Genomic DNA, 27,680 nt, shown 5'->3' on the forward strand with positions numbered 1-27,680 from the left:
CTTCCCCTTCCCTCCCCTGGCCTTCACCACACTGTTGTCTGTGTCAACACAGGCTATGCATGTATGTTCTTTGGCTAATCTCTTCACCTTCTTTTTTCCAGTCCTCCCACCCCCTCTGACCTCTGTCAGTCTGTTCCAGGTATCCATGCCTCTGTTTCTATTTTGTTCATCAGTTTATTTTATTCATTGGAGTCCACATATTAGTAAGATCATATGGTATTTGTCTTTCTCTGACTGGCTTATTTCGCTTAGCATAATAATCTCCAGGCCCAAATTCCTCATCAGTAATAAATTAATTTACATTGAATTATTGCAGCAATATATTTTAAGAAATAGTATATATCATCCATTTCCCCAGAGCATCAATGCAATACCTGTTAGGACTACAAAGCTAAGAGGAATTAGATTGAAAAGGAAAGTCTAGGGGTTCTATAAAGGGATAAAGAGCAGGGAGCGGGGAGCATGTGTGGATATGCTAGTTGTGTGGTCAGGGAAAGCCTTCTTTGCCTTTTTAGAAAAATTACAGTATTGTCAATGCTTTGGAAGTCAGAACTCTGATGCCAACATAGTTAATTTTTAGAGCACATAATTTCTGTCTTTGTTCCTTAAACACAAACATTAATTATTCCTTTGTTTTCAACAAAACCTTGTCTTAGCACTACAGTTAACAATGTAAGATTAGGTTCTGTTCCCAAAATGAAAAGCTAATTATATATAACTCAAAGCATGTTTTAATATGAAAACAAGTTTTATTTGGAAGCTGGATTCATGGGCTGGTCCTCGGGAGCTTGCTTAATTGATGATACATCTAATTGAAGTACTAATTGTAATTTTTCAATGACATAAAAGTATTCTTTCCAACATCTTTTCCCAGAGGAAGATACATTTATTGTCCCCATCCTGGATGCTGAGAATCTGTGGAACGTCTCAGCTAAGGCCCCAGAGGACATTAGTAGGCGTAGATGGACATGTACTTCTAGACTTAGATGTGGGACAGAAAGCTAATATGTCTGGAGAGGGAAATATATCCGGTTAGTTAATAGAAATATAATGTTAAAATAGAGAACTTGGAGAAATATGGGTAAGTCAGCAAGACGGTACGAAAACTGACAAGCCAAGGAGAAGACGGCTCAATGTTTACACTCCCATGAACAAAGGAGAGTGCACCTAGAATTCAGCTGAAGTTTAACTAAATACTGCAGAAGAAATAACAAGCACCAGTCCCGGTTGCCTTGGGAACAGGGACCCTTCCTCATGTTAATGATTCTATAACAAGAAAAGGAGCATTTAAATGAAGTGCATAGTAATCATGGGTAGAGCAGCAGGAGCCTAGGGTAGTGCTCAGCAGTGGGTGTCTAAGGGGTGGGTGGTTTTTGCAGGAATACAGTGGTCAATGGCTGAGTTCATTAAGTGGAATGTGTGGATTATAGATAAAGCACTGACATGAGCCTGAGGGTTTGAGAACCTCCCTGGTATTGCAAAACTTGCTGATGCTCCCAAGGGCTTGCTTACAGAATTAAATAATTTACTAGTCCCTACACTCTCTGACCATGCTGCTTGGAAGGAATCTCCTAATGGAGGCCGGTAGATAAAATAATACGTTGAAAAGCCAAAGCACCCTAAAGTCAGCGTAGAAGAAAGCACAGTGGGATGCATAAGACAATACGCCCTTCAAAAGAAAAGTCATTTCCCCCCATTGGCCCAAATGAAAAGAAACAAAGGCAGTTGTTTCCTAGTGGGCCCAGAGGGTGTGGTCAAGTCTTCCTTTTATTAAGTGGATAATAGTTAGTATATATATTTTAAACAGCACAGTCGTGAAAGTTGTGCTTAGTTCCAATATTTCAAAACTTACCTCGAAATGCACTAATGTCCCCATAGTGTACTTGTAGTACAAAGTATTTACTTCCAGTCTCTCCTCCAACTCTGAATCCAACACCTAAAGATTTATAAAAATGTGATAAATTAATATTTTAGAAATGGAAGCCTAAAATGGAGCTAACCTCAGGTTACTGATCTGTGAAATCCAAAGGGAAATAAAATAGCATATCACATATGAAACTGTAATATGAAAATGAAAATAAACTAGGCATTTTCTGATAATTTCTAATATAACCTATCAATCCTTCTCAAAGCTCTGATAGAATTCTGTGCATAGTTTCCTCCTCAGAACCAGGGTAACCACCTACACTTTAAGAGGACAATTTGCTCATTTTGGAAAAAACAGAATAAAGCAAAACAAAATTATTTTCTTGATTATGCAAGACATTTTACTTTGTATATATTCATATTCATTTTTATTTGCTGACTGAATATAGGAGCCTCTCAGAGAAATTACTTTTCTTTCCATATGAAAACAGGTATCTGCAAAAATGTTAGTGAGGAAACTGTTACCAACTAGATTAAAAACTCCAGTATGCCAATAAATTTTTGGACTCTGAAGGGTTCCTAATAGTCTTACTATTAATAGAGTTTGCTAGTAAGCTAAAAATTATCTACTGAGAAAATATTGATAGGTGGAGAAATATTTTTCTTTCTGCTCTACTCATGGGTCTTTAAAATGTCAACAAATAAATGACAGACCCCCTTATTAATTTCCAAACTTGCTTGGTGGTGGCTGCCTGGCAAAGTATAGAGCGGATTCTGAAGCAAAGCAAAACAGACGTCAGTTAGAGCTGACAGGAGTTACTGAGGCAGGAGAGGGCTATGTACTTACCAAGCCCCCTTCTACGCCCCCACCCCCTGCTCCCGCCCCCTATTCTGTAATGGAATGGTGTATTTGCTTTGATATTAAGAAACATTCAGGTAATAAAAGAGAGTCTGATAATTCACTCACACATTGGAAGCCATAAACAGTTAGAGGTGAAGTCAGAAAGCCAGTGAGGTTTGGCATCCTCCTAAATACCCAGGTTCCAGGACTATAAAAAAAAATCTGTTTGCTGAAGCAGCAGTTTATTTCATTCCTGCCTGTCCTGGCCTCTGAACCTCTCCTGCTGTCCAGAACCACTGTGCCCGAGGCCAAAGGTGTCTTGAGGTGAACTTGGTTGTTTTCTAGCTAAACTGTCCTGTGGGCAAATTACAGGGAGAAAGAGTAACTCCCTAAATGAAATCTTTTCAATACAAAGCAAGCCATACCGGTACTTTCTTAGTGTGGAACTGCAGAACGGAACATTGTCAACAACTGTTGGAAAGGACATATAATAAAAAGTACTTTGGAATCAGAAATCAAGCAGCTTAATGTAAAACTGTCCAAGAGGCCCCAGATGTACCTTTGGGGAGTCTGGTAGGGGGAGCATTTCTTGCCCAGGCATACAGGATGTTGGCTTTGTCTGTACAGGTTCCTTCATCACAAAACCTGAAAGAAAGGAAAAGTAGCTATAAATAAAGATTCAAATAGTAAAATGCATAAATCACTCACTGTGATGGGGGGGATAAGAGAAAATGTTACAAAACAAAGTAAAATACTACATCAATATATTTTCATTGTAGTCAGATCAGCCTTAAGATCCTAATAAAGACTGAAGCAAAGAATATTTTCAATGTGAAAAAAAGCACATGCAAAAGGAGATTTTTTGTTTGTTTGTTTGTTGCCTAATGTAAAACAATCCTGTGCGGTAGCTATACAATTTCTAATTCAGTATGTTCATATGTGGAATGTACATGAAGTAATCAGGTAGAAAAAATAAGCATCACATAGAGAGTCTGAATAAACCAAAGTTAACGCAGAGGGAATTGAGAAGTGGGCTAAAAGGAACGTCACACCTTTCCCTTTGGGGATCAATGTTATCAGTAAGTCTTTGGCTGTTGCAACAAACAGTTACACAGTGCCTTCGCTCATTAGGGTGAACAACACAAGCATAGCCCACTTAAAGGGTTCAAGAACCCTTGGACTTCTTTAAAGTTTATGAACATTGGTGGTGTCACAAGTTGTTTCATGTTGTGCAAATCACTGTATCTTAGTGAGCCTCAGTTTTCTCTCTTGTAAGATAGATATTTACACTTACCTCACAAGAGTTATCCACCAAATGAGATGTATATGAAAGCACTTTATAAACCTCAAAGCATAATACCAGGGTAATGCATTACTTAACAAAACATTCACGTTATCTGATGATTCACTTTTGAGAGGCAGGGCTGGATGGTGAAAGGAGCACAGGCAGAAAGAGGTGAATCCCAGAACCTCCCTTACCAGCTGTGTATCTTGAGCAGGTCTATCGGCAGAGACGGCCCGTACGGAAACCTCTCTGGAAGGGCTGCGATGCTGATGTGTGTAAGGCGCCGGGTACAGTAACTAGCACACTGGCACCTTCGTTGGTAGAGCCAATTTCATAAACGGTAAGCTGACTCAAACCACATAAGCCCCCACCCCCATTACACTATTTCTCCTAATGTGTTCTGTTATAGAATTGGATTTGTTCAAAACCACCATTAGGTGACATTTTTATGCTGCTTTTATAAATCTATGTTTTGAGAAATTAGCACCAAGCAGAGTCAGAATCAGGAGTTTAGGCAGATCTGAAAGATCTGAGGACAATCAAGGACAAGGTCAAACATAGCTTCTTGGGCAGAAGGCGGGCTCACAGAGAAGAAAATGTTTACTGCCCCTGACCATGAGGGGAAGAAAGGGCAGACCCTGGTGACTCCCTAAAGAGGTCAGAAACCAAGGCAAGAAGCCGGAGAACAGCCAGGGCACAATCAAGAAAACCATTGGTGAGAAGTACCTTCCTACTCAGAGGAAGGGACTCCTAACCTGATTCTTGCTTGTAGCCAGAAATGGGGTGAGATAGGCAGTGAGTGCAGACAACTGCTACCTGTCTGAATGAAGGGTGAGGGGCCAGGAACCAGGAGCTCCCCACAGGTTATGTACAGCAACTATTCTTGCTTCTGTACGTCAGGCTGCAGAAAGAAACTGGGTAATGTGCCATGTAAAACACATCCACCGGTGGGTCCTTACTGTTCACTGTCAAGAACGATGTACTTATGGTGAAGGATCATTACCTTACCGTGTGAGACACGCATTGGAGCAAACGTCCGGGACGTCCTTGTGCCAAGTGTGCTGAAAGGCTGAGGGCCCTGGACAGTGCCCAAAGCACTTGGCCTCAGGCTACAATGACTTAAAAATGGAGATTGTCTGATGTGATGAACTTTGTATCTCACTGCTGTCAGCTACTGAAACTTAAAGATCTGCGTGACAATTTTTATAGCTTTCAACAAAGACCATGAATGTACAGTGCCTAACATCACTGTGACGACAGTCTTAGTTTAAACAAGATAATTATTTCCTCTCCTATGGAAGTCGATTCAGTGCGTGACTAGTAAGAACCAGAACGAAACAGTGAAATACAATCGAGAGAACTGGTTCAGTAAATTTTTCTCAGTGACATATCTGATTATGTCACTCGCTGGCACAAAATCTTTCAAATGCTTCCCAAGAATCACAAAATCCAAACATGGTAGCATAAGGCCTTTCATGATCTGGGACCTTGTTATAGCTCCAGGAAAAATAAAAGCTTATTCGTCATGCCAAGTGGCTGCCAGTGTCTAATCCCTCTCTTCCCCACTGTTCCTTTGCCTGGAGAACACCTTCCCAGCTCTCTGCCCGAGAAACTTGTGCTTCTCATCTTCTCCTTCAAGATTCCGCTCATGTCTTCCTCCTCGGGGAGCTTTCTCTGACCCCCACCCCATCCAACTCCCATTCGTTAACCACAGCATTCACCCTACGAATCAGCGTATTTATCTCCTCCTCAACCAGGCTGTGCACACTGAAGTTTGGGGTCATATCTTTTACCCTGCACTCCCAAAACTTACAACCCTGCCTGGCATTTAGTAAATATTCAAGAAATGCTTGGCGATCTTAACTGCAAAGTACAATGTTAACTTTTCATATACAAATACTTAAAGAATTGAATTGGCCTAAATTTTATTGTACTGTCAAGTATAAAAATATTTTTTTAAGTTTAGTTAAGAAGTTTTAACAAAAATATTACATAACAACAAATTCGAATTATTGCTTGCCTGGTATTTGGTACAAACAAGCTTAAGTTCATTCTCACAAGAATATTGCAAGTAGGTTGTACTTTACAGCGGAATAAGCTCAGAGAGGTTAGGTAACTGCCAAAGGTCACACAGTGGAGCCATGATTCCAGCCTCTGGCTGTCACGCTTCCTTCTGCCTCAGTTTGTGAGAAGGACTTGCAGGCAGAGAAAGGTACTGTCTGAAGATAAGCTTTGATGACTACTGTCATCTCTGCACTACATTGCAAGTTGTGCATGCAACTTCTAAAACCAAATCCTACATCAGTTCTTCTGACTTATCCGTTCTGGTAAAAGAGCTTCAAAAGCAAACTTTGGTTTGCTTTTCAAAATCCCGTTTTATGATTTTTTTTAAAGAATGTACTAAACTCAAGACTGAGCAAAGAATGATTCACTGGAGGGAGCTGGGATGTTGAAACGAGTCCTAAAAAACTAATGAGTGAGAGGACTAAGGGAGAGGAGATACAAGAGGCCGAGAGCAATGGATTCTATAGTGGACGACACAAGAGTGGCAAAGAGCGTTGGGCTTCAATCCCTGCACCTTCTCATTTTCAGATTTCCATTTCCCATTTTAAATAAAAATAGCATCTTATTTTCTCCACATAAAAGGAATGACAGGATGAAGTGGATATTGTATATTTTGGCTTTCCAAAAAGGGTCTTAACCAAAATAGAATTTTTACTATCCTTATTTATTTATTAATATATTTTTATTGATTTCTGAGAGGAAGGAAGAGGGAGAGAGAGATTGAAACATCAATGATGAGAATCATGGATTGGCTGCCTCCTGCATGCCCCAGCCAGCAACCTGGGCAAGTGCCCTGACAGGGAATCGACCCGTGACCTCCTGGTTTGTAGGTTGGCGCTCAACCACTGAGCCACACCATCTTGGCACTCTCCTTATTAATAAGAGTCTGAAGGTTAGGAAGCAATGTAACCAACCCTTGATCAATGGCTGTTGTAATTTCAGGCCTCATCAACCAGGCTCCTTATTCTTTCAGCAGCTTCTCCTAAAGGCTCCTCCAGATTAAGCCAATTAATTGTGAAAAGATTCACATAGCTCCCTTGCGGTTTCCTAGTATTCACTGCAAAAATGATGAGAATTAACATTTGAAAATAAAACCATTCCGGATTCCTGAACCTTTACTGTAGAACCTTTTCACCTCTAATCCATGGGGAGACCATTCAGATGGCATGAATATTTTTAGACTATGCCAAGAACTGAAAAGTGCTAGCCTGTCATTTTAAATTATCCAAATAAAGCACAACTGACTGTTAAAAAGTACTCTCTGGTTGTAGCTGTTAAAGGCTATTTAAAATCCAAGGTTACTCAGGGAAGATCAGAAATGATAACTCATTTTTTCTTTTGGCTAAAAAAGTTTTTAAAGAAAAACCTGTCAGGCCCTCAAGTTAATAAGTCTCTGCCTTCTCTTCCAATTTTAATGCATTAAGCCTCTAACAGAACCACAGGAAAATGAATCCAAAGTTAGAATGTTTCTTTAAGAAACACAACATAAAATCAATCAATGGCATATGTGGAATATCTTTACCTTTCAAAACTGCATCCAGTGAGTCACGTATTCAAATTTCATTAACTGTTTTATAAAACCACAGAACATAATTTCCCATTCAGACAAACCCTATGTGAATTTCAATGCAATGTGTATCCATTAACATAGTATCAGGATATTTAATGGGAAAGCTAAACAAGAGCATTGATGTATCAGCAGCAGCCTGATAAACAGTGCCACAATATCCACAACCCTCCATGAGACTAGAGAAGCAATAAAGTCCATCTGAGCAGTGTGTCTGTTTTGTCCATGCCGAACTCTCAGTGCCTAACAAAGTGTTTGCACATAGTGCAATGTTTTATTAATGAATATTTTATTAATAAATGAATAAGGATAATAACTACCACTTATTCAGTACTCCTATGTGCCAGGCACTGTGCCAAGCACATTATTTACATCCCCTTATTTTTCATAATGGCCCAACTAGGCAGGATTAATATCCCCATTTTACAAATGAGGAAGCAGTCCAATACAGGTTAAATAATATGAGTAATATTTATTACAACTATCAAGGAGTAGAACTGAGATTTGAACCAAAGATGTTCTGCTTTTGAAGTTCTGGTTCTATGTTAAATGTTAGATGTGAGAGTACTGTGCTATAATATTGCTATTTTGTTTAACATAAATACTCGTCTTCTGAGGCAAAAAAAAATGTTCAAAATTACATAATGTTTGTTTCTATTGAAACTGTCAAAATGGTTACATCCATGACATTCTATTCTCTTAAAGTTGGCACCAGTCTACTAGGAATTAGTCAGTTGCTATAAACTCTTATCAACACCTCTAGTCCAGGCACCTAAAAATTAGCCAAGAAATATGATCACTGGTGACTAGGAGTTAGAACAAGATGCCAAGTGTATTGTAGTGATCTTTTATACTCTCCTGCTATGCAATATAATATGAATATATTATAATATTCAAGTAGAATAAGGAAATGAATACAATTAATGTTAGTCTATAAAAATGTATGTCTAAACTCAGCTACTATACTCAAAGACACACTTTACAGTGTTTAGAACAAGGAAAAGGGTAGATTTTGGAGACTATATTATTTCTGTTTAAACTGACAAGGATGTTATGTATATTTAACTTTAGAAGTTGGTTATGGAAGAAAATAAGAGGGGATTGCAGAAGGCACAATGTGAATCTTACTGCATAGTGTACAGAAGGCAAGTAGCTGGATACAGAGTGGATGCATAAAGGCAGCAAATATCATGTTCAACCAAAGGATCATTGTCATCATGAGGGAGGCAAGGAACTTTTAACAACATTAACCGACAAAAGAGTCATTTAAATGAGTAACCAAGCAGGGTGTTTCACATACATGCTTCTCTCTATATATATATATTTACGTATATGTTTTAGCTATTTTCTCTTTCCCTTCATCAGCATCTGTAACTCTGTGGAGATAGTGGCATTTAAAAAGACACAGCAGGTGGTTAATAAATAGAAGCAATGGAAAGGGATTTACGCTAAAGCTTCATAGGATGGTGAAGCACTACTGCTTTAGCTGGAGAATGTTTCCAAGTTAGAACAGCTAGAAACAGCCTCATTTAATCAGCTGGGATTCTTCTTCTCAAAAAAGATCAAACAACCTATAGGAGCCATATTTCATTTGTAAAGAGTACTTGGTCATGATAAGCGTCATTAGGAATAGTTTCCAAATCAAATATTAACTGCTAGGATTAAATATAATTTCAGCTCTGCATAGAAGATCACGCCAAAGTACAAAGCAGGATACATAAGAGGCCCGTTCACTTTAATCATGGAATATTATGAACACAATCCTGGGGTGGACAGTCATAAATTGCTTTAAGCCTTAAGTGCTTTACTCAGCAGAATAAAGGTACAGAAGCCTGTAGGATCTCACACTACAAAAAGCCAAAGGACTCCAGGATTACCCCACATGCCAAAGCAATTTGTATGAAGAAAATACCAGGCTTTTCAAATCCTGGAGCTCTTTGTAGTTAACCATTCATTTAAAAAAAATTTTTATCGTAGGAGTAAAAAAAAGTAGAGAAAGTTTTCATAAAATAGATAAATGCAATATTTCGATTTCCAAGATTTCCTAAAATTTGCTATTTTTTTTTTAGTGGAGAGCAGTAATAAAATTTTTACATCTAAATGATTCCATTTTCACCACCTCATTTCCTTACTGACCTTTAAAAGCCCCAAAGAGCATCTGCTCACCTATGGCTCCTATGTAGCCAACAGATCTGAGGAACTTAGAATGCTCTGCTTTGAATGAAGTCTGCAAGCTCAAATAAAGTCCAACAAGTCATGCGATAGCTATGCTTGCTCCAAGCTTGGTGCTATTACTTTCCATTGGTCTCGAGATGTTTTCATTGTTTCTTTTCAAAGCCTGAGGAAGAAGGTGTGTGGGGTGCATCTGACAGGCACTCTTGCTGCCTTCTCTGGGCCAGGAGAGCTGCTGCTTTTCCACCAGCTGGTCCTGATTTGCATCCTCGAGAGATATGTAAATTCGGGATTGAGCACCAGGCCCACTCTAACCATAAAGGGACCACCCTACAGTATATTAAAAGGTTCACATCAATGTGTGCAATTTAAATGCACATGCATATAATTAACTAGACACATTACCAGTGTGAGCTGCTAATTTGGAATGAGACACAAAAGACTGGAATATGTGCAGAGGAAAAAAAAACTTTAAAATTAAAATGACTACATAATGAAAACTGCTTCATGCTGTGTCTACTATTTTCATGTAAACTTAATATAACTGTAAATATATTTTAATGAACAGTAGAAAGAGGCAATTACAAAGAGCAAAGGAGGGCACTGTAGTGGTGAAACATCATCAGAATAGCTCTTTGCCTCGATATTAAAAGTGCTGTTTGAAGACAGGGGATGAATTATAACTTCATAATTTCAGGGAAGATGTTTTATTTTATTAGAGACTCAGACCTATTTGCCAACCTGCTGGCAATGAAAATAGAGCAGTCAAGTGAACACAGGGAAACCCTATCTAACCAACAGTGAAGAGAGGAAATCCTAGCTTGATGTTTTAGTATTAAAATATCCCAATATTAGCTTTTCCTTCTTTCACTAAAACATCCTTACTTTTCCATAAAGACTTCTCTAGAGTGTGAATAGGTTTTTGATATTCTGAAGCATCAAAGAACCATTATAGTTATAATAACCAAAAATATAGGTGAAATTTGGAAATCTTTTAAGTACTGTGGGTATCTTAGAGCAACTGAAAATTAGATTTGCATCTGTAAAATGAGTGTGATAAATTCCACAACTTAGATACTTTAGATAAATAATGCAGGGCTTCAGACAGTGATAGATTTTGGTGCTTGTATTATAATTCAGGTGGGACAGATAAGAGGCTAAGCAGCTGGAAAACATCCGCTGTCTGTTCCGGGGCTGAGCCTGTGCAGTGTTGGGGGTAGGGAACCAAGGATATACTTGTGAAGCAACTGAAAAGTTCATCCCATAAAATATCCTCAGAGCTCTAATTCTTTCAAGACCAATGAATTTTGCTAATATTGGGGGGGTGGGGGGGGAATCTATCCCATCTTTCAATCGAGAGTATAGCTGGGTTGCGGAAGTCAGTCACCAGAAACAGTTTTACTTAATGCATATCTCCCAGTTTTCATATTGAACAGACAATGTATATATCCTACTTTTAAATGTCAGATGAACACTTTGGGCTTGGTTAAGAGGAGATGAATAACAGCATCGATTACTGTCCTTGTTTTATGGTTACAGAGTCAATTATAACAAGCCTATTGATTAAGTTGAAATACGGGCTGCCAGACAGATTTTTAAAATCTATTTAAAATGCTATGGGTATAATGTCATTAAGAATTCTAATTACTTAATGATGCAACCCAATGGCAAAATGCAGTTAGACGGCCTGCTTGAAGTGATTCAACCACTGCAAACATCTCCAACTCCCGATAATGATGCCTTTCAATCTGACTCAACCTTTGCATGCAACTTATATGCATAGAACTATGGAATTTTATAGATAAATGATCTAGTGAGAGTATCTTGATAAAATAAAAAACCAGGGCCAAACCACATGCGACAGGTAACATGCCCAGGGAATCCAGCCAGTGAGTTCATTACTCTTTCTACTATGCTGCCTTGTCAGTAATAATTTTAGCAAAATAGTATGTGTGTAGCAATTACGTTACTCAAAATTACTGTTTTCACTTTCATTTACAATTTGCTTTGAGTTCTCTTTCCTCAACTTAGAAGTCCTGTGGATGGACTTAATATCAAAATAGTATATTTAAGACTATGAATAAATACTTTAAAATAGCCAAAATAATGTGTTGGCTCTGATATTCCCTTAACATGAGAACACTGAGCTAGGCTTAGTTCATTTATATATTTTTCCTTAATAATCAGAACCATAATAACGTGTAAGTGACGTTTTACTTTTTCACTCTTTCTCTTCAATCAGGGTGAAGCTAAAGCAGATTCTTCAAGTTCACATCCCTTCTAGCTATTTTTAACCATTTTAATCCAAAGGTAAATTTAAGGTAAATTTTTCTAATTTCAGAAAAATTATTAAAAAAAAACATAAAAACCAAAGGATGTAATTGGTTAAATCAGATTCAGAAATTCTGTCAGAGAATAATCTTTTAATTCCAACATTTTATTTACAAAAACCTACTGGAGAGCAAAAACTGGAATGTTGATATCAAAGGATATTAACTGTGATTTGCTGACTCCATTTTTGCATAAATTCAGTCACGTGAGAGAGGTTCCTATGTGATATGCCCCTTTCATCAAATACTCAAGCCTATTAACAAATGCTTTGATGTTACTTGGTCCATGGAGATTTCCACTAATTCCCCTGTGCTTTTAACAGTTCCAAATACATATAACAATTGTTTATTATAAAACTGACCAGAAAGCAGTTGCTGCAGGCCTCGAGTCAGCCTAATGCACACGAGGATGCGCAGAGCAGGGTCTATCAACCTACGTGATCATGCAGCAACAGGACCAGAGAACAGACCCCTTCCCAGTGCAAAGGAAGACACACTAGTCACTCTGCGCTGTTAAATATGTAACAGGGTTCTGACTATTAGTGCAAAATGTGAGGCTTAAAGTGCACAGCTATTTTCAAAGTTCACTGATCTTCTTACCACCGAAGAACAAAATGAAAGGGAAGATCTCAAGTCATAATTATGCTGTAAGCTTCTGGGGGTAGAAAACATATCTATTTATCTTAGAACCTCCCACAGCATCTGCTGCAGTTCTGACATATAACAAGCATTTAATAGATGTTTATTGATTGTTCATGACATGGTATTAAGGCTCACCACAGTGATTAAAATAAATTCTAAAACTGCAACAGTTACTTGAATAAATAAGACACAGTGTGGTGAAACAGAAGTAACTGGATTTGGAACCGGACAACCTAAGGTTCAATCCTGGTCTGACACTAACTGGCTGCGTTATCTTGAGCAGGTTACTGAATCTCTGAGCTTCCAGCTCCTTGTCTGAAAAGGGAGGGTGATAATACCTGCTTTGCAGAGATGTTAGGGTAAAATGAAATGGTGTCTGGAATAAAAAAGTGCTCAATGAATACAGCCAGGGTGCTGTCTTCATGAACGTAAAAAAAATAAAATAAAATAAACACCAGAGTACCCATTATCTAAATTTTTAGTCTTTCTTTTCAAGCTGCATGCATCCTGACACACACTCTCTGTGACAACAGACATATCTTTATTAAGTCAATGTCAAAGACCGATGGATGTGCTCCAGAGCAGAGGAAATAACTGTGATGAGCAAAACATGAGCACGAAAAACACACACACACACACACAAAAACAAAACAAAAACAAAAAACATGAGCACGACTTGATGCAAAAGAACAAAGTTCTTTTTTAAAGAAGAAAATATTCTGCCTATTTATTAATCAATTGTAGAATACTTGCACAGATGCACTCTGTACTTATTAAAAACACACATTTTCTACACCCCTTTCTACTATGAGCCCATTATTCCTTACCAGTAACTTCCAGTGGACGAAGGCATGTTGCATCCAAAAAGTAACATATGATGGACAGTATCCATGCTGGCACGAGGTTTGAAGTCAACTGTTAAGAGAAAATAATACATGAATATGAATGCAAGTTACACTTCCTTGTACAAATGTCACAAGAGACTATTCAACGGTTCAAACAGCTGTATAACAAAGATGTTTTGATGCTCTTAGGATAGAATGCCCTCACTGTATAAGTTGTCTCATTCCTTAAGATGAGCACGATTTGATCATTTAATTTAGTACGATAGTAAACTATTACCTAACAAAAAGAAAATAATGAGTTAGTAGGCTGAAACTACACATACACCCACATATACTTTTAAATGGAAGGCCCCTTTTAAAGTGAAGAGAGCATTATGTGGGTATAAATGAAAGCCCCAGGCTATGGATTTACAATATATTTCATCCAGATATCAGCAGAATACTGAATGCCATAAAACACACAGCACCACACGGCACGAAACAGAAACCACAGTGAGCGGTCAAACATGAGCAAAAGGATTCATAATGCAGTACAAGCTTATTACCATCTTAAAATTACAGAAGTCACTGGGATATAATCTGGAGAAACAATTTACTAGAAAAGTGGAAAATATATCTTTATAAAAATACATAAATGACTGTCCAGGATGAGTGCTATGCACTTGTTAAAGGGATACTGAAACTTATTCAATGTCCTTTCTCTTTTTCTCCTAATAATAGTGGTTGAAAAACATTAAAATAAAGAAAAATCAGTTCAGAGGAAAAGCAAAGAAAGAAATCAAAGCTAAGTATACTATTATGCATGATCAATATTGAGCACAAGCTCTCTTTCCTGGGTTGGGTTTGGCTCATCTCCTTTAGTCTGCATTCAAACTGCTGTCTTATGAGGTAGTTTACAAGTCACCTTTACACAGAAAAATGCTAAATAGCCTCAAATGATCTTAATTCTCAAGTATGTATAAAACGGTATCTTTTAGCTCTTTTTGTCTGGTTGATAAAATTAATAAAGCATCTTTTGCTGCTAAAATATGTATCTGAGACACACATATTTATAAAATAAAAAATGTTCTACTATAGCACCATGACTTGCAAAGTGTGGTTGATCAGAAAACACAGGCTACCTACTAGGAGACATCTTGACTTACAACTTTCAGGGAAAATAAAAAGCTTTTCATTTATTGTGCTGGAAAGAATAATTTAAAGTCTAAAAAAAAACCCCACACATTCATTTTAAAAAACTAACAGGAGAAGGCTGGAAAATGGACTTCATATAACCTGAGGCTTTGTTTTCTATTACAAAAGAACACAGTAAGCCTAGGAGATTAAAGAAGATATTTGGAAGGAAAGAATCAATTGGCAGTTACAACAGTTCACAAACCATAGAAAATCATATTGTTACCAAGCCTTAGTTTGTTAGCAAGAGAAATAGAAAGAAGAAGAGGGATTCTATCTTCACAAACTCTCAAGCTGAGGGCAGGCTCTGCTTCCTTTCTCCCATAATCCTCTCGCGATCATCCCTGGCAGAAGGAAAACTGAAAAAGTCCCGAGGTGGGCTTTTTGTCTCTGTCTTTTTATTTTGGTACTAGAGACCCAGTGCATGAAATTCGTGCACGGGTACGGTCCCTAGGCCTGGCCTGGGATCCGGGCCATCTTCCCCGGCTGCTGGCAGCCGGCTCTGTCCCCTGCTCTACCCAACCCCAATTCCCCGTGCGCCATCGGGCAATCGGGGCCTGTGGGCTGGGGGCAGCTCCTGCATTGAGCGTCTGCCCCCCGGTGGTCAGTGCGCATCATAGCGACCAGTCATTCCACTGTTCGGTCAATTTGCATATTACCCTTTTATTATATAGGATGTGCCTCAGTGTTATGGGGATTACTTTGAGCTAAAGGCAACTGAGACCCTGCAGGCTCAAAGAACTTTCTGACCCCCTCCCTTAACTATCTAGATCAATTTAAATTAGGAACCTGGCCCATGATGAGAGTCATCACCATAAATGACTTTTTACCTTTGTATATGGCAGGGCAAACTAATAACTGCTGAACATGTGGTTTCCCTGCAATTACCTTCTGAAGCCCCAAGCTGCATTACCTCATCCCTAGCTCAGAACATCTTATATACCCATATTTCCCTTCTGTCTTTGAACCTCTCACGAATATAAGGTCTCTGACTCTACATATGTAATTAAATATGGTCATTTTGTCTTGTTAATCTCTCTCATGCCTATTTAATTATTAGATCACTGAGAGCAGAGGGCAGTTCTTCCTCCCCCACGGAAACAGATCGATATCTTTAAGTGGTAGTAAAAGAAAATTCCTTAGAGTTCCCTTTCATAAACACTCTCGCTAACTCATACATTCTTTCAAAAACTCAAGATCTAATTTAAATGCTAAGTAAATTATTAGTACAGAGTGAAAACAGGCACCCAACCAACTTTTTCATATCCTAACGGAAGAGTATATTGACGTATTTGCATTGTTACAGCTCAAAATACAATTTATTGCAATTGAAAAATACCTCCAGCAAAAAGAATGTCATATCAAAATGTAAATCTAAAACAAACAGTAGATACATAAAATAAAGCAGGACTGGGACAATTTCATCGAAGGGGTCAACTGGGAAAAGACTGGCTGACAGGTTCATTTCCTGGGTTTCTCCACTCCTATGTATATGCCTGGCTGTGCCAATCCAGACCCCACCCCTCGTCAACAACAGTGAGGACCACTGAGTAGGCTGGAGCTTTCAACACCACACAAGACAGAATATGGAAAGATATTTTAAAAGCACATCTTATAAGAAATTCCCTCTTCTTTCTTTTTCTCCCATCATCCACCAAAGAAATAAAGGATCCAAGGGGAAGAGCACTAGAGGCTAATAATGAAGACAACTGCACTTACGTGTGTGACTCTGACAGGCAGAATAAACAAAGGCAGCCTCGGGATGGGGACAAACAGGCATAAACACAGCCTTGTGAGCATGCTATATCTGATAAGATTAAATGTGCCACCGACTCTTCTAACTCAATAATAAGATGACAGTTGCTAAAGTGGAAATGGTACTTCAGTCTCAATGGCTGTTCACAGTTCAGATTGCCTGAGGCAGAATATCAGGGAAAATTTTATAGGCAAATGAGTGTGACTAAGTCCTGGGACCCAAATTCTCCTGAAGGACTAAAACTCCAGAAATAGTGCCTCATGCATATTAATTAAAGGAAATATGATGACACACAGTGCACAGGTTGAAAGATTTCTCAAAGGATAATGCCATGTGAAATGAAAGACTTGAAAGTATGTGTGTGGGAGACATATTGAGCAAGGAGATAACTGGGTCTATTTTCTGGAGTTCTAAGCAAAATTTGTTGTAACTGTATGAGGTTGTTGGGGATTTATGGCCTCTTTTAGCTAACATCAGACTACAATCAGGGCCATAAAATACACTAAGAATGTGAACTAAGACAGAATTTCATTTAACTCTTGGCTTTCTATTTTTCCTTTCCAAGAAGATATCCGGATCTTCATGTCAACATTTGACATATCTGCCAGACCCAGGACGTGGAAAGACTTCGAAGAACACAGATAGCCAAGTGGAGGAATGAGCGATTAAGGAGACATCCATGTACATACAACCAATCCTAAATTACTGTTGATAATGTGGAACACCCTCTTTAGCTAAAAGTACGCAGTAGGGGAATCCTATCTAATGAAAGAGTAGTATGCAAATTGACTGTCACCCAAACACACAAGATGGCTGCCCCCATGTGGTCAAAGATCCTGCCCCCATGTGGACACAAGATGGCCACCACAAGATGGCCAGCAGGGGAGGGCAATTGGGAGAGATCAGACCAGCAGGGAGGGCAGTTGTGGGCGATCAGGCCAGCAGTGGAGGGCTGTTGGGAGGGACCAGGCCTGCAAAGGAGGGCAGTTGGCGGCAATCAAGCCTGCAGGGGAGGGCAGTTAGGGGCGACCAGGCCGGCAGAGGAGGGAAGTTGGGGGTGACCAGACCTGCAGGGAAGGGCAGGTGAGGGGCACACAGGCCTGCAGGAGACAGCAGTTGGGGGGGACCCAGACCTGCAGGGGCGGGCAGTTAGGGGTGACCAGGCCTGCAGGGGAGGACAGTTAGGGGCAAACAGGCTGGCAGGGGAGTGGTTAGGGGGTGATCAGGCTGGCATGCAGAAGCGGTTAGGGGCAATCAGGAAGGCAGGCAGGCGAGCAGTTGGGAGCCAGCAGTCCTGGATTGTGAGAGGGATGTCCGACTGCCTTCTAAGGGTCCCAGATTGGAGAGGGTGGAGGCTGAGCTGAGAGACACCCGCCCCCCATGCACGAACTTCGTGCACCGGGCCTCTAGTATTATATATAGGCTTTGATAATTAACCTATGGAATAAAAAAGAACTGATTTGCAGATGCAAGTTTGGATCTCCAGAACTTAGGCCTTCTAGAATTGCTGTGTGATATATCATTAGAGATAACTGTTGTTAACTCTATTTCTTTTTTCCTCCAAGTGGGGAACATATTATACACAATAAAAAGTTTATTTTGCATACTGTGGGTATTTTTCCATGTTACTAAACAATTTCCATCAATAGTACTTTACCCTTGGTTTTGTGCATCAGTAGTACCTTGTTCAAAATACAGGTGCCCAGCGTCAATGCTAGATCAACCTTGCCCCTTTCTTCATCAATATTTCATTCAAATCTCCCGAGGTCATTACAGGCAAGTGCATCTTTGAAAAGTTTCACAGATGAATAACAGGGGACTCTGACTACAATCAACCTTTTTAGTGCCTGAATATACTATATAGTGTGAGCATACTAAAAATCCAGTTAATTCATCTTAGTTAACTTGGACTGCCTTGCTCTTTTACGTGCATAGGACAAATAGTAAAAACAAGGTTTCTTTCAAAATAAATATATAAAAAGGTTTCTGAAGGCAAAAGTTAGTTGATCCTTTAGAGTTGTTTCAATATTGAGAGAATAGAGAGGTGTAAGGTTTAAGAAACAATAATGTGAGGAAATTGTCATAATGAAAAAAATTACAAGCAGGCCTCCGAATTTTAGTATCACTCACATCAATATGTCTTTATTTCCAAAAAATACATATTATACTTCAAAAACCATTCATAGGAAGTGAGGATAATGCTCTAAATTGTAACTGAAGTGTAGGATATGATCAGCCTTAATGTGTGTCATCTTGCAGTTGAGCCAAAAGGTTCAGAAAAATGTAAAGCTCACAGCAATACTGCCCATTGGGCAGCATGTTAAAAACCCACAGCAATGGCGGATTATATGATCTTCTACCAGCTCCCTGTGTATCCATAAAGCAATTCGACACAAGCAGAAAGACCTTTGGCTTGAACATTTTAATCAGAAAATTTAAAAGAGAAATGGTCATTAACTCTCACTAGCATGGACAATAACACACAATTCAGAAAGCATCCTTAACGTGTTTTACAAGGACTTTAAGCTACTGTTGCCAAATTATCCAAGAAATAAGATACCTGAGCAAGTCCTACAAATTGAACACAAACTAAAAATTAAATAAAATAACCCTTACTTCCAAATAAAGGAATTTTAGCCCATGAGAGGGAAGGGACAGGAGTGGGCTGGAAGAGGTTAATGGGGGGAAAAGGAGGACCTATGCAATACTTTCAACAATAATGATTAAAATAATAATAAAAAATAAAACAGAACTCCTACTAATTTTTAAAAAATGAATTTTAGCACAAAAAGAATAAAACTTCTAGATGATATACCTTTTAAAACTGAATTTCTTGGCATATGCCAGAACCAAGGAAATAATCAATAAATACCCTGTCAGCCAGGCTATGCAAGATGAAACAGCAGAAGCTCTATTAAGCTCAGTTTTTGTGACGTCACTCCTATAACAGTCCCCTATTACTTTACCCCAGAACTGAATCCATATCCTCCCTCTTGCCTTTCCAGGTCATGCATGATACTGCACCAGTCGGCTAGCCCACCACGTTTCTAACATGACTGCTGCCAACCTGCATTCGGCACTCACATCAGGCAGCCCATCTCACTTAACAGCCAGAATCACTAACATTTACTGAGGGCTTACCCTGTGCCAGGCTCATTTACTTCTCACAACAACCACAGGAGCAGGTCTCTTTTCCCTCCCACAAATGAGCCTGAGGAGAGAGAGGCCCAGGAACTTGTCCTCGGCCATGCAGCTAGCAAGGAGCACACTCTTGTCTGGCGTGCTCCTCCATTGCTCAGACCATTGGCCGCGGGAATATTCTCCTCCCCTCTGCAGACCTTCCCCGAGCCAGATCAAATCTTGCCTATCTCTCTCATGAAATTTTCTCTGACTAGAAAAATTCATACTGATCTTTAGAGAAGTTGCCCCCCCTCCCCCATGAAATAGCTGAATCGGCTACTTCAGCATCAAAGCACCACAAACCCTTGCCACTGAAGGACGTTTACACAGCAATTCCGATCCAAACCCGGCTTTCTGAATTGAACTGACCATTTTACTGGGGGTGGGATGATGGTGGCATTTTGATATTACTGCATTAAAAAAACTATGTCCACATGTTATATATGTGGTGACAGAGTAATTGCATGAGGATGGGGACTTACACACACACACACACATACACACACACACACACACACATATGGATATAATTGACATATAACATTATAATTGCTTTAGGTGTACAACATTATTATTTGATATTTGTATATATTGTAAAATCATCACCAAGATAAGTCTAGTTAACATCCACCAGTTATGTTTGATAATCTCTACCTGTATCTAATTAAAGACTTTCCTACATCTCAGCTATATAAAATACAATAAAATGATTCCTACTCCTCTCCCCTCCCTTTTTTATTACTTGAGAAAACCCTGAGGTTTGTTGAGGGTCATGTTGGAAATATGGGCATTTGGGTGACCTAAGGATGGAGGACATTTAAGAAATACTCTGAAACAAGGTCCATAGCAGCAGCTTTTCCTTCATGATATGACCAAGCAAATTAGGGTTTGTCCATTCATCAGAGACCCTAGAATAGAGTATCTTATTTGTGCTATCTCAGCTCTCTCCACGTAGCTTTCACTATGGAACTAGAACAGCTTCCTAGGGTGCCTGCTGGAAGGGACCCAATGGTCATGTGGGAGACAGAGACTACATTATTCATTCTGAGGAAAATCCTAGGTGGAAGCCAAAAGGTGACAGAGTGATTTTATGAGGATGGGGATTTACACAGACACACAAACACACACACATGCACACACATACTTTTATTTACTGCTGTCAAAGCCATAAAATGTGGATATATGAGTATTATAACTGTGCCAGACCTTGATCTTTATAGTCACACTATGTACTAACCCATGAACATGATCAAAATTAGGTTGTCCCTGAAGGTTTTGAAGCATCTCAGCATCACCTTAATGTGTGCTTTGTTTAAGAAAGGCCACATTTGGAAATAGTCAAGTATAAGTGTGCAATTCTGCAATAGAAATTGTTCTACATTCAAGAGAGAAGCCCAAGAAAACAAAAAGCAACGGATCATTAGATTAATTTCATCTGTTTCTAAATTCCATGGCTTCTATCTCATTTGTATAGTGCATTTTGATAGATAGGGACCTGCCATCATTCACTAAGGAAAAGACACATTTATTTACTGGTCATCCATGTGAAGGAAAGCAAGTGGATGACGATGACAGTCAAATTTCTTGGCTGAATGGGCTGCTGTCAGAGCCAATTCCTCTGAGTGTCTGTAAAACACCTTTTAGACAGCCTCACAGTTCAGTGGTCAAATGCAGATTTTATCAGACCTTCACCCACCCAGATTCTGGGATTTCTTAGGAAAACAATAAACAAAAGCAATGCTCTAGGGAGAGCTATGATTTTGTTCAAAGTATACAAATTATACTTATCTTCATTCTAGTATTTCCTCAAACACCCACTTTAATTCACACTTAATAATTCAACACAGACAAATGAACACATCAAATGTTGCGTATGCTCATATGTAAATGTGACAGGTATATGCACATATAAATTCCATGACAACTGTGATGGTGTTTTCTCAAAATTAAGAAGTATGTTTATCTAAAAAGAATTACCTAATTAGTCACACAAGCATAAAGCCCAATTTATGATTTTTTTCAAATGCAACTTTGGTTTTTAATACCATCTTTTTAAAAAATATATATTTTTATTGATTTCAGAGAGGAATGGAGAGGGAGAGAGAGAAAGAAACATCAATGATGAGAGAGAATCTTTGATCAGCTGCCTCCTGCATGCACCACACTGGGGATCGAGCCCACAATCAAGGTATGTGCTCTTGACCAGAATCGAACATGGGACCCTTCCGTCCACAGGCCAACACTCTATCCACTGAGCCAAACTGGCCAGGGCTTTAACATCATCTTAATAAGCTATCTGAATTGTACTCTTCCTTTTGTGATTCCCCCCCCCCCCCCGCCAGAAATCTGAAAAGCAAAAGGAGAAAGTCCTTCTCCTACGCCCTGACATGTGTAGTCATGCCTTCCAGAATTCTGTCAGGCTGGGGTTTCCTTAAATTTGTGTCATACCTCACATCCCCGTTAACTGGCACACAGCAGAATTTATGAACAAGTGGCTTTTCTTAAAAAACACATATTTCCTTACATTCAAACAAGAATATAATTTAAGGCAAAAAGGTAAATTGGCTACTCTTTGATATGTTGCCTTAGAAAATGGCCAAACAAAACACTTGTTCAGTGTTCACTCATGTATTATGCAAACAATTACTGAGTCCCTACACACCCTGTGGCACATGTCCTACTGGCATTCAAGCATTTTAAAGGCATAAATAATAAAAGAAGAAAGTATAAAGCAATAAAAGTGACTTAAGAAATGAATAAACCAAGTATTATAGGTCTTTACAAGTCTTCATTTCCAATGAATAAGGCACCCTGCAACCTAGAATTTAGGACAACCCACAAAAAGGCTTCATTCATGAAAAAGCCTTGGTTACCACTACTGAACTTTCACTTTGGGAGTCTGGAAAAGTTATGTATGATCACTCTCCCAACATACAATCTAAACATGCAAGCCCTTTTCCTTTTGCCAATCTTTAAAATTTCACGTGTATTGAAAGAATAAGATGGTTCTTATTCTTTCACTAGTAGCCCACTTGCAGGAAGAATCCTGCAAGTGGCCGCTGCGGCCGCGTGTGCTGCCACTGCCGCTGCTGCTGTTGCGGCCACAGCGCCTGCACCCGTGAGCTGCTGCCGACTGCCCTGCCCCGCCCCGCCCCGCCCGGGCTTTCCCTCTGGCAGCCACCTTGCTTTCCGCTTTTCCTCCCTCTTCCTTCTAAGTTGTCTTCAGTCTTCACTCCTCCCTCCCTCAGCGTATGCAAATTAACCGCCATCTTTGTTGGATAATTTGCATACTCGCCCTGATTGGCTGGTGGGCGTGGCTTGGGCATAGCGAAGGTGCGGTCAATTTGCATATTACTAGTTTATTAGGTAGGATGAGGTTTACTTACTTGTGGGCAAAACTGACCGGAGTGTTCCCAGTAGGGAGTGAAGGTAAGGGAATGAAAGAATAATTGTATTTGATGTGAGGAAGAAAGAGATGTGCTATTACTGTATTTCAGTTCCATCTATCCACTTGATAACTTCTTTTCTTTCTTTCCTGTACCACTACCCTTGCACCCAAACCTGTTAGGATTTAAATGGCATACAAGTAGGGTAGCCAGCAAAAAGCTTGGGCATGTTCCTTAACCTCTCTGACTCTGTTTCCTCTTCGGTAAAATGGCTTAAAAATACAGTGTCTGGCAGGCTATCAGTAAACAATGGCTAGTGGTGGGCTGATTATATGAACACAGATTCCATACAAACTATTGTCCTAACACCCAACTAAATCAAGAACGCTGATGTTCCTGTCTCTGTTTCTCTAACTCTAAAATGGGACTAACTTCAGGGTCATCCTAAGAATTAATGAGATAACATATACAACATTTTCTTATATAAATAATTTGTGGTACTTCTCTTTGGTTTTCTATTTTAGGTGCCTACACATAAATTTCTGTGGTTGCTGGATTATGCAAATAAGGGTAATCAGAAATCACCTGGGGATAGTACATTAAAGGACTTACATTGAAAATGAAACTATTTTGAAAAAGAGACAAAATCTTTACTATTCATACAATCCTCCCAGCCATAAAGAGAAGAAATACTAAAATCACTTATTAATCGTATAAGATCCTTTAAGGACCTTAGAACTGGGAACAGTTTAATCTTAGAAGAGAGTTGCCTGAGAAAATGCAGGAATGTTTAGTTCCCTGGTTCTACTATAGCCCTTTATGTGTCTCCCGTGAATATTTTTCTTGACTGAATATATTCACTTGTACTTTTCAACTTTAAATTATGTAAAAGCAAACACATTTATATTAAGAGAGCCGTAACACATTCCAGGATATATATTTATAGTCCTTATAGTCCCCAGCTCTGAAATCATATACCACCACTAACCTCCAGAAACAAACCAGTAACCAGTATTAATGTGAGACCTGTAGTCCTGTTGTGAAACATGACCTTCATGTTAACACAGATGTGCAGAGTGGCCTTCGTTCAAAGCAAGTGTGAAACAGGAGGAAACAAGACTATCTCTGAACTCGCACAGAGAAAACATAAAATTAGTAAGGAAAAAACGTTCATGTAAAATTCCTTTTATGAGTAACTAGAGGCCCGATGCATGAAATTCGTGCAAGGGGCTTGGCCCTCACAGCCGTGGCAGCTGCCTCGGCCCTCGCAGCTGTGGCTTCGTCTGGAAGGTCATCTGGAAGAACCTCCGGAAGGTCATTCAGCTGCTCGGTCTAATTAGCATATTACACTTTTATTATTATAGATTGTTATTTTCTTCTAGACTGCCAAATACGTGGCTATGAAATTGAGGAGATTTTTAATGCTGACATTTTAATTATTTATACCTAAATCACATTTGGTGTTCCTCAGCATTCTACAATTAGGAATCTAAATTATTTTTCTGTCTCTAGAGTTAAAGTTCAGGATCTGGGAACACTGTCCTAACATTTTTTCTTGGTGATGTTTAATTATTATACAGAGTAACAACAATCAGGCAATGGTCAACTTCCTTCAACTTTCCAAGATCTGATTTTCATCTTTAGCTGTTAACCATGGAGGATATTCTGTTTAGAGAGTTTGTTATAGGTGTATTTTCTGTTGTGATCACCACCAAAGTATGTCGGGGGAAAATAAAGGCACATTGCTCTGGCCTTACAGGTCTACAGTGCATATTCCCATGGGGAGCACCTCATGGAAATTCATCCTCAGCTGGCTCCAAGGCTACTGTACACATTGTACAATCCAAATAATAGCTGCTTCAGACAGCCCACTTGAAGATTAGTTTCAAGGGACCGAAGTACAACTCTCATTATCATCACTTTCTCTCCAAAATCAACACTTCAAACCAGGAAAGTGAAGTAGGAGGAAAAAGCAAATCCATGAATAATTTGCCAATCACACATCTTCCCTAAACAGTTAAGAGTCTGCCATAAGGCAGGTCTAAATTAAAACAACCTAGATGAAAACAGATGGCGCTTTGTCATTTTTCTATCTGATTTGAAGATCCAGTTAGGGAAGGGCTTGTCATTTACAAGTCCTCTTATTCTGTAATACAGACAACAAGAACAACATTGCTTCTGTCCTCCCACCATCCCTCCTTCTCTTCTTTCAGTCTCTCCTTCCTTCCTTTCTATCCATTTACCTGTCTAACAGGTAAAATATTACATCCTCCAATGTTGATTCTAAGTGCATTCGATTTACAGCATGACCCAGCAAGTAAATAAACAGTCTGTTGAGTGAAGCAGAATTAAGCATCCAGCCACAGACAGAAAGTCAATACAATACAAATGGGACCACATGGTATTGGCAGCCATTGACATCTGCATGCAACTGCTTAACTACTATTACTCATGCATCTCTCCAGATACAGTTTGTAATCCTATCTCTCAGTGGCTCTCGCTAGTTGGTTTCCACATTAGGCATGATAAATGCATTTTAGAAACTGACAGTAAAAGATTAATACACTCATAACCATCAAAGAGGACCTTTCACTGATTTCAAAGAGCTTGCCCTCCCTTCAACTGCCAACCACTACCCCATCCAATTATTACTTACTCACGAAGGCTTCCTCATCCATTGGCAAACGCATTGACATGCAGAAGTATGTATCAGACTATTAAAGAAAGAAAGACAAAATTCAAATTAAATTGCTGCTAGTCAGTAAGAAATAATAACTAGTCAAAGCATAGGCTACACGACAGGTGAAGTTGCCTGCCGCACACTAGGTGCCAGGTTCGTGAAGGGGCTAATTGTAGAACTTAGGTAGTCTAAACGTTTTTCTAAGACTCTTCAAATCCTATTTATAAAACCAATTATCATGAGCAATATTTCTAGTATGTCACAGTTAAAAGGCAACATTTTAGATGCTTATATGAAGAGTGATACAATTTATTAATGCATCTGATTTTAAAATGGTAGAAAATTGGTTCTGAACATATTTGCTCTTTGAAAAATTAAGGATTTAATGTCCTGATTCACTTTACAGTTGTCCAAATGTTAAATAGAAAAGTACAATGAGTAAAGGTTGGTGTTAAAATATATTATATTTGGTTGTTCTTTCTTATTTTAAATATTTTATGTAGTTTTTTAAAGAAATCAACATTAATTCAATTATTCTTTCTTTTCTAGTTATTGGTCTTTTATCTAAATGGCTACTTTTGTGCTATCAAATATATTAACATCAAGAATTTTTAGTGATAAAAATTGCAATTTAAGGAGAATGAGCTTCTTTTGATCTATGCATTCCTCTTCTTTAACGGAAATCCATATTCAGTGAAGTATGTGCTATGGTTGATAATACACCAAATACAAATAGAGACAATTCATTTAATAATTCATACTTCATGGATTATCACTGCACTGTGCTGGATCAAGAGACTACACAACATGAATAGAGATCAGTTGGGTTTCTCTAAACCTACTGGTTAGCACCAAAAGATTGCAGAATTGTACCTCTTATTTTATTTCTGTGTTGGGATTCAAGGACGTTCAAATACACATCAAGCAAGTATATTATAATTTGAAAAATTATAGAAATATGACTCAGTCTTCATTTCTACTTTTGTATATGCCATTTTGTTTCTCAATTGAGCAAACTGTTTCATTCCTTAAAAGACTTCATAATTATTTCAATTCACTCTTATTTTGCTAAGAAAGAAATGTACTGGGAAATGTTGAAGTTTCACAGTAAGGAGGTTAAGCCACTGTGTATCTAAAACCCACGAAATATACTGGCAAAGTAATGTTCAAAGATCTCACAATCATGTACAAGATGGCTCATAAATATTTTCCAACCTCTGAGTTACTAATTTACAAAATATTCCTACTCTGTTCTAACAAAAAAAAACACACACAAAAAAAGAATAAGCTCAAGATTCTTTTCTATTTGCTCATCCTCGGCCATGAGTAAATCACCATTGCAAGATATTTAGTGGCTAATTGTTACCAGCTGCTATTGTTACCATTACTATTTCTAGCGAACAGTTATTGAATGCTTATCATGTGCCAGGCATGGTTCTCAATGTTTTATTTGTATTATATCATTTAATAAATAAAGCAATCCAAATGACAGATAAGCAGTATTATGAACTCTACTGTAAAGATACTAAGAATGACAACATTAATTGAGAGCATAGTATGTGCCACTACTGTTCTAAGCACTTTACATGCATTAATTCTTTTATTCCTTAAAACACAATCTTATGATATAGGTAATATTGTTATCCCCATTTTAGAGATGAGGAAACTGAGGTAAACCAAAGTTAAGTAACTTTAATTTGTTCTAACCAAAACCTGACAATAGGCAGACAGGCTTCTGAACACCCTTCTTATTAGTGCAGTTACTTAAGGAAGCTGGCAACTAATCTTTTCTCTGTCTCTTTGAGATCTAAAGCTTTTACCACCTGGAACTGTCTTCTCACACTCAACGAAGTACTTCTGCTCTGATTCTCAGCCACTGAATGCCTTGCTCTA

The 27,680-nt window shown here is 38.7% G+C and overlaps 1 protein-coding gene across 17 annotated transcripts in view; it reads right to left on the reverse strand.

Annotated features, from left to right (window-relative positions):
• The window catches only part of PAM (peptidylglycine alpha-amidating monooxygenase), a 268,465-nt gene that overhangs the window by 88,080 nt on the left and 152,705 nt on the right, over window positions 1-27,680 (reverse strand). For all 17 annotated transcript variants that reach the window (XM_054715025.1, XM_028149816.2, XM_054715030.1 and 14 more), the window contains 4 exons: window positions 25,764-25,821; window positions 13,595-13,682; window positions 3,267-3,352; window positions 1,853-1,936 (listed from right to left, as the gene is read on the reverse strand). In XM_054715025.1, coding sequence (XP_054571000.1) covers window positions 1,853-1,936; window positions 3,267-3,352; window positions 13,595-13,682; window positions 25,764-25,821 — 316 coding nt within the window. The remainder of the gene's footprint in view (window positions 1-1,852; window positions 1,937-3,266; window positions 3,353-13,594; window positions 13,683-25,763; window positions 25,822-27,680) is intronic.

The sequence above is a fragment of the Eptesicus fuscus genome, chromosome 4, assembly GCF_027574615.1.
Source record: "Eptesicus fuscus isolate TK198812 chromosome 4, DD_ASM_mEF_20220401, whole genome shotgun sequence".
NCBI lineage: Eukaryota > Metazoa > Chordata > Mammalia > Chiroptera > Vespertilionidae > Eptesicus > Eptesicus fuscus.